The following is an 8,365-nucleotide window of genomic DNA, read 5'->3' as shown; positions in this document are numbered from 1 at the left end:
GGTGATAGCGGCGGGTTCTCCTCAGTCTCTGACTCCAGGAACAATGAACTCTTTGACTCCGGGGCCTGCGCAGGTCCCACAGCCTTTCAATCCCTGCCCCCCCCCCCCAGCAGGTGGTCCTTTTCCCTAAAGACATCCCTGAACTCCCCACCCCCCATCCCGGGCGTCCTGGTAGCTACGCGAATTCCCAGACTCGCGCGGACCACTCGATACAGAGCACACGCCAGTTCTGAGATGACACCAGCATCTAAAAGGTCTCTGCAGAGAAGTCAAATCCCACCTTGGTTTTTGCTTAGTGCACTCAGTCCGTGTGCATTTAAAACAAATATGTCTACCCTGGCCGGCGCGCTCGCTCGGTTGATTGGAGCGTCCTCCTGTAACCAAAGGGGTTGCGGTTCCATTCCCGTCGGGGCACCGCACGAGCCAGAAAATCTCTGTCTCTCTCTCTCTCTCTCTCTCTCTCTCTCTCTCTCTCTTCTTCCTCTCTCGACAATCAGTTTTAAAAAAACTGTAAAACACAAATATTTTTCACAGGAAAAATATATTACAATATACTTGTTAAAGGGCTGGGTTAGTTAGTACTTGCGGAAGGTCACATTGCAGTGATTTTTCTCTTGCTGGCTCCTTGTGCTTCACGCTCCCTCTTGCCTAAGCTTTTCTGCAAAGGTGTCTAGTTTTTCTAAAACCCCACCTTGTGGTTCCAGGAATGTGTTCATTTCGGCAGGACCCAGTCTGAGGCCGCCCAGGACCCACCCTCAGGGCAAAATGATCAGAGGCGGCGGTCAGCAGGGGGTGGGTGCCACGAGAGCGCGAGAGAGGCAGTCCGCACCTTCGGGCCGGAAAAAGGCGTCTCTATTTAAGTCAGGACCCCAGAGTGCCCAGAAGCTACCCAACCCATGGAAGCGAAAAGCTGTCGTTGTCATAAAAACGCTTTTATTTCTTTTGTAAACACTACCCACATCTCCTGGTGCTGTCTCCAGCTGACGGACTCCGCGGCCCGGATCGTCCGGATCCGTGGAGAGCCATCAAGGGTCTGGAAACTCCGGGCCAACCCCCTGCTCCCGCCTCCCAGCCACAAGAAGGGACGCTACTTCTTGCCCCTGCCACGTTAAGAAACCATTCTGAGTTGACCAAATGAGCCCCAATTTATCTAAATCAAAATTAACAATGCCTAATGATTTTCTAAATTAAAAAGCCACCGTGAATGCTTCAGAAGTTAGTTTATTCTTCAGAAGTTCCATAGCACAGCCACAGATAAAAACATACAACGAATGCTGGATCTGTGTGTGCTGGCTTCTGGAACCCTTGGTGGCTGCGTGCAAAATGCGTAGACAAAATAGAACGAGCTGCGTCCGACCTTTAGAGCTGGGATCTGTAAACTTTTTTGACCATATTCCCTAACAAGTTTAAGTGTACAACCTCACCATGTAGAAATATATTTACTAATATATTATGTGCATTATCAAATATAAAAGGAAAATAGATCGTTTAAAATCTGAAGGAACTGCTTCTATAACTGAAGAGACTTCTAAGATTTTCATGCGCGCCCCACCTTGGAGAGAGCTGCCAATTGCGCTGCAGGTCTGTGCAGTAGACGCAGCTGAGAGAGAAAATCGAAACAACGGCGGTGCTCGCGGGGACCTGGGCCTCGCTTCTTAAGGCAGTCAGACCGGCCAATAATGGGCCCAGACCGAACCACGTGGGCCAGAGCGGAGCCTATGGCGGGGCAGCCGGCCAGCGAGTCCCCGCCAGCAGCGGGTTCTCTCTGAGAGCAGAGCGAAGCTGTCAAAAAGAGTAGGGGTGGCGCCGGGAGTGGGAGAGCTGCACAGCTCCGAGTCCCCGGCTCCAGGTCCCCACTCTGGGTCCCCAAGCCCGGGTGGCAGCCATGAACGGCGAAGAGCAATACTACGCGGCCACGCACCTTTACAAGGACACATGCGCGTTCCAGCGGGGCCCGGCGCCCGAGTTCAGCGCCAGCCCCCCGGCGTGCCTGTACATGGGCCGCCAGCCCCCGCCGCCACCGCCTCCGTTCCCCAGCACCCTGGGCGCGCTGGAGCAGGGCAGCCCGCCAGACATCTCCCCGTACGAGGTGCCCGCCCTCGCGGAGGACCCCACGGTGGCACACCTCCACCACCATCTCCCTGCTCAGCTCGCGCTCCCCCACCCGCCCTCCGGGCCTTTCCCGGATACAGCCGTGCCAGGCGCCCTGGAGGAGCCCAGCCGCGTCCAGCTGCCTTTCCCATGGATGAAGTCTACCAAGGCTCACGCGTGGAAAGGCCAGTGGGCAGGTAAGCCTGGACCCGGCCCCTCTGTCCTCACCCCTCTCGCCCGGCTGCCCCTACCTCCGATCACTCCGCAGGACCTCTCCGAGCTCCTGTTCCGGCCCCTACGGATAAGCCGGGGTCGGAGTAAAATACACAGGGAGCCATACCGCACGGACGCGCTTCTCTGGTCCAATTTGGAGAGTCTTTGCTTCTAAGCTCTCCTACTGGGAGCTTAAATCCCTTCCCCCTCTGTACACTGAACTCCGGGAGCCCCGTGCGCCCAGGGCCGCTCCCAGAGAGCCTACCCCTGGCCGAACGCAAGGCTTCGGATCCTCGGATCCCCCTCCGGCGGGGGATCCGCCCGCCCCGGGCTCCCGGGAGTTCGCGTGCAGGAAGCCGAGCCGGGTTGGGGTACCTCTGAGCCGCAGGAGCGCGCCTTCGGGTCTCGGGCCGCTCGCGCCCTGAGCGTGGGCCTCACCGCAGCGCGGCGGCAGCCTCGGGCGCCCAGGAGAGGCAGGGAAGCAGCGACGTCCGGAGGCCGGCCTTGCGGGGAGGCTGCCGGCAGGGGTCGAGGCCAGGTGGGGGCTCACCGCAACACCGAGGACGCCGCTCACCTAGGAGCCAGGCAGCTGGGCCAGGCGCCTGCGATGCTAAGTTCACTTTTGACCAAACAGAAGCGTGTGAAGGGGTCTCCCCGCGCTGCTTCCCGGAGGTTCGTTTGCGGAAGGAGATGCTCTTTCCGCACAGCCAGGCCGGGCACGGGGAGCCCTGGGAGCAGGGCCCGGGCCGCGGCGGTAGCAGAAGGTCTCCCTGGAGCCGGAGGCTAAGAGCCGAGCAGCCGGGCTCCTTCCCTGCCCCGACCTGCCGAGATTTCCGGCGCGGCCTGTGCCGCCCCCGCCACACAATGTTATCGTGTCGCAGCCGCTTCTGGTCACACCTGCACTGCAAATAGTTGGCTTTTCTTTCCTCCCAACTCACGAGAGTAGGGGGAGAGACTCAGCTGGCGCCCCTCCCCCCATCCCGGAGTCTGGCCGGCCCCTGCCTGACCCTGACCCTGGCCAGCCAAGCAGGGCTTTGGGGGGTCCGGGCTCGCCCGGGGTCCTCGGGGCTCGCCTCTCTCGTTCACTTTTTCTGAAAGCTGAGTGTGAGGTCGGGGCGGACAGGGCCCCCACTCAGCCGCAACCTTCCCACCTCCGGCGAAACCGCCGCTGCAGCACACACTTCCCCTGCGGCCGGGCCAGGGGCCGGAGTCTCGGGGAGGCAGGAGGACCGCGTCCTTCTGTTGGGGGCGGGGGAGGTGGGGGTCTCAGCTCGTAGTCCCCTCGGTAGCTGCGCTCCCTCCAGGGCTCCCTTCCCGAAGGGCGCAGGGAACAGTTTCTGGCCTTCCCCGCGCCCGGCGGCTTCCTCCGGAAAGGCGAGGGAGGCCCTGAGGTGGGCCACATCCCTTCCCTCCTGCCGCAGGAGTGTCCCCCTCGCTCTGGTGAAGCTTGGGCTCCAGGGGCCCAAGAAGCCAGAAAGTAAAACCCGAAGGAAAATCGGCAGCCTTGTCGGGGCAGCGAGGGACCGGGAAGGTGGCATCCCCAGGCTGGAGCTTCGGGCCGGCGGGGCTCTGCCTTCGCCCTCTGGCCCTGGGCAGGCTCAGCCTCCTGGGAAGGGGCGCGACCCCTCTTTCCTGGAAGCTGCCTGGGGAGGGGGTCCTTCCAGGGGAAACTTTAAAAGGAACCAAACTTCCAGGGTCTGTGAACCCGCCTGCCCACTCCGTGTGGGGTTCCAGGTGTGGGGAGAGCAGGATGACCGAAGGGCTTTTATGCGTAACACAGATATGAATACTAACAACAGGAACTTCCGAAAAACTTGACCTAAAAAGTGAACTGTCTCAGCCTCACCGGCCAGCTCTCCTGTTGCCGTTTCCCAATAACAGCACAACAGCCTCCACCTCCACCTCCATCTCCCGCCAACTCTCCTAGGTCTATCTGATGGGGCAGCGCCCAGAGCAGCCTTCACAGCGCCTCTGGCAGAAGGAGGCCTGGAGGGTGTGGGTGGAATGTAAGACCCCCGAGGGCCTTTTTAATGCTTTAAATGTTCCTCCACGCTCCCTCCCAGGCCAAGGAAGGCTTGGGAGTACAAGACCCAGAGATGCCCTGAAGCGAGCAAGCGACCTTCGCTGACTCAGGCCGAGCCTCCGCCCTGGCTGCTGGGAGCCAACGCTTAGCCCGGCAGGTTCCATGGTGTCATTAACCCTCCTCCACAGACACGCACACCAGCTTTTCAGCTCCCTAAGGCCTAGCCAACAGTCACGGGAGAAACGTCTCATACTCTGCCCCAAGGACAGACTTAGGCCTCTTCCCAGCGTTTCGGTGGAACTTGCCCCAACAGAGTCCACAGCCCCGCGTGTAGGCAGGATCTCGAATAGAAAGGAAAAGCCCAGGACCTCGAGGAGCTCAGCGGCAAACACCAGTTGTGAGCTAATCCACAGGGTCAGGCCTGACTGCTGCTTCTCACCCGGCTTAAAACTGGAAGCCCTTGATGCCACCCCATCCCCTCCAGTCCCAAACGGGATTCAGCGCAGGCCTCTGAGCCGCCCCTCAAGCAGGATTTGGGGTCCAGACCTAGGCGGAGGCTGATAGCGACCTTCTTCGAGGCCCAAAATAGTTTTGGGGTCCAGACCTAGGCGGAGGCTGATAGCGACCTTCTTCGAGGCCCAAAATAGTTTCCCTTCGTTTCCAGGACAGGGGCCCAGCCGAAGTTAAAATGAGGACAATTACAGAAAATTTCCTGGCCCCCTCTATACAGAAAACAATGGTCAGATATAACAGTATGTGGATATATGGATATTGTTATATTAACTCAAGGTTTTTCAGATTTTTATTAGCCAAAGGTTTTTCAAACTGAGGGTTGCACCTGTTAGTGGGTAATGGAATCAATGTACTGGGTTGAGACCTTTCTTTGAAAAAATGAAATAGTAATCAACAGGAAAAATTATATAGCATCGTATGTGGTAAAAGTTGGTTTTATGTCCTCAAAGTGTTTGTGTCAGTTATATATCTGTATGAACTAGGTAGTGGTCTGAAATGTATTTTTCTTGTGGGTCATTGGCAGAAAGTTTTCTTTTTAGTTCTGTATTACAGTCATTTTATTGCCTTTGTAGGATCAAATTGGTTTAGAAATCTATTATGTACATTTTAATCAGCGTCAATACATACACAAGTTAAGGGAACCCGTTCAAGAACCACTTGTTGAGAGAGCCCACCTCAGTGTCAGTAAGAGACACACACACACACACACACACACACACACACCCGCCCCGCAGGAGGCAGCGGGGCAGGGAAGCACACTCTCATGCCCTGTGTCCCGCAGGCAGTGCCTACTCCGCAGAACCCGAGGAGAACAAGCGGACGCGCACGGCCTACACTCGCGCGCAGCTGCTGGAGCTGGAGAAGGAGTTCCTGTTCAACAAGTACATCTCCCGGCCACGCAGGGTAGAGCTGGCCGTCATGCTGAACTTGACCGAGAGACACATCAAGATCTGGTTCCAGAATCGCCGCATGAAGTGGAAAAAAGAGGAGGACAAGAAGCGCGGCTGCGGGACAGCCGCCGGGAGTGGCGGGGACACGGAGCCGGAGCAGGACTGCGCGGTGACCTCGGGCGAGGAGCTGCTGGCGCTGCCCCCGCCGCCGCCCCCCGGGGGAGCGGTGCCGCCAGCGGTTCCTGCTGCGGCCCGAGAAGGCCGGTTGCCCCCAGGACTTAGTGCGTCGCCGCAGCCCTCCAGTGTCGCACCCCTGCGGCCGCAGGAACATCGGTGAGAAGCGGCGTCTCTTCCTTGTCGGTGGCACTGACCACTCACAGAGGAGGGAGCGGGCCTAGGGCCCGGTGAGGACCACTGGGCGGCCGGTTTGCAGGGGGCCGAACTGCGGGCGCCCATCCTGACGGGAGGGGAGAAGCGCTCCCCGGCCTGGGCCTGTGGGGGCCGGTGGGGTAGCGCTGGCTGACCTTCCGGAAGAAGGGACAGGTTTCTGTACATCTGAGGCCTCTTCTGGTGATATTGTTGAATCAGCCTCGGCTGCCACTATTGTGCAGGTCCCAGCACTCCATAACCAAGCACCTCTTTAGAGAAACTTACTCTTCAAAAGGAAAAACTGTACTAATTGGAACCCTCTCCAACACATGGCAGGCAGCTAAATGGATGCTATTATCTGCCCAGAAACAGAGCCATTTTGATTCAGGTTTCTGCCTTAACATTTTAGAAACAATTGAAAGGAGGTGTCAAAGACCCAGTGAAATAGATGCCCCTGAATAACCTTCTCTTCTCTTCCTCCTCTTTCTTTGTTAATCTGCTTAGCACAGCCACATCCCCAGGGCACATCTTTTCTTCAGCCTGCACCTCTTCCCTCTGAAGAAGACATCTTGCGAGGGAAACTGGGTAGCGGCAGGGCTAGGGTATGGGGGCAGAGCAAGAGTCCCTGTGTACCCCCTTGGCCCAACACTTCAGACAGAGCAGAGAGTGAGAGGCCTGGAGCAAGGAGTTTGGGGGAGAAAGATAGACCCACAGGTGAGCTTTCTATTTAGATGTGCGTTTAATTACTGGTCTCAGGGCAGGGAGGCTGTGTGGAAGGCAAGCATGGTGGCCTGACCCTCCTTGGAATTTAGTCACAAAGCCAGTGTGATTTCCACATCTTTAGAAATGATAAAAACGCATGTGGTTGAGAAGTTTGGGAAACTGGTTATTTTTATTTCATGTTGTAAAACTACCTAACAGTTTTTTAACAAATACGTCTATGGTTTCCAAGTCAGTTTTGGTTTGAGAGTCTGAGCCTTGCATGCAAGTGATGTTTGTGGAAAATGCTTAATAAATACGGATAACGTGGGAAAAGACGAAAACTGATTCCTTTGCTTTATATCCAACCTTCATTATGGTGTAATGATTCCATTTCATTTTAAAAATTAAAGCAGCATGTATCTTTTTGGTACTAACTAAGGAAGAATGCATACTTAAGAAACACCACAGTGGGGTTTGGGGTTGGGGATGTGTGTTAGCATGTGGATTCTCAGTTTTGTTTTGTTTCATTTTTAACTTAAGAGTCACTGCTCAAGATGGATTTTGTCAGTAAGATAGCCCAGAGGCCTGAGGGTGGGAGTGTGGTTGGGTAGCGGCAGAACTGGTCAGAGCTTTGGCTGGGTCTCCTCTTTCTTCCCGAGGAGCTGGTCTGGGAGAGGCCTTTTCCTTTAGCTCACCGCAGAGTCCTGCTCGGGAGAGTCCCCACCCCTGGAGCCTGAGGGCCAGAGTGTGGTGCTGAGGACAACTGGCCTGGGCCTGCCTGTCCACCGCAGTTCTCACCTGTCTGAGCCCTCCCACCCTGGGGACCCTTGGCTGGCTCCCAGGAGTGGCTCCTAGTATTCTCTTTTGCAAAAAGACACGGGACTTGTTTGTGTTAGTGGTTGGGTTTTGCTTTTATTTTTGCTTTGTTGTTATTGTTTATGAGAGAAATCGAATCACTCACCCCTTGGTGGAAAAGAAAAGCGGTGGATCAGAAAGGGGAACTCTCTCATCAGTGATAGGCCTCACAGGGAGCCGGCCCTCAACCCGCAGCCTCCCCACCCCTCACCGGACCCCCTGGACTCCGGAGTCCAGGAAGCGTGCCTTCGCACTTTGTGACACTGGCCATGACCCCATGCAGTTATGCCACTTGCCTGTGTCAGTCTCCTCATCTGTGAGGTGGAGGCGAATGGTTAAACCAGAGAGCGCATGTGAAGCGCTTGATTCAGTATCTGGAAAGTAGCTCTCCCTCCACAACGTCACTCTATTTTATGAACCTCATTGTTTTCGGGAGTGGGGGTGGGGGGGTGGGGTGGGGATGCTGCTGCAGAGATTGTCCTGGTCTAATGCCACCGGAGGGACCTTTCCTTTGACAAATCCCCACGCTATCGCTGCTGATGTGACCGTAGTTCACATAACCCCTGCTCTTGACTGCGCACTTCCTCCGAAATAACCTCCTTTGATTTCCCGCAGCGACCTTCCCCAGGTAAGAGACTGTCTTCATCCTACACTGGGGAGGCGGATGCTGAGCAGCCGGGAGGACCAGCTGCGGCTCAGCAGTGCCCCG

The 8,365-nt window shown here is 56.5% G+C and overlaps 1 protein-coding gene across 1 annotated transcript; it reads left to right on the top strand.

The window, feature by feature from the left end:
* Nucleotides 1–1,885: 1,885 nt before the first annotated feature.
* On the top strand, nucleotides 1,886–6,067 carry PDX1 (pancreatic and duodenal homeobox 1; the record flags this gene model as incomplete). Its single annotated transcript, XM_081084996.1, has 2 exons — nucleotides 1,886–2,288; nucleotides 5,622–6,067. The coding sequence occupies 2 exons, from the start codon at nucleotides 1,886–1,888 to the stop codon at nucleotides 6,065–6,067; spliced, it is 849 nt and encodes a 282-aa protein (XP_080941122.1).
* Nucleotides 6,068–8,365: the final 2,298 nt, after the last annotated feature.

Source organism: Myotis nattereri (genome assembly GCF_964212035.1).
Source record: "Myotis nattereri genome assembly, chromosome: 2".
Lineage (NCBI taxonomy): Eukaryota > Metazoa > Chordata > Mammalia > Chiroptera > Vespertilionidae > Myotis > Myotis nattereri.
Note: the sequence above shows the minus strand (reverse complement) of the source record. Positions and strands in the feature narration are given on the sequence as shown.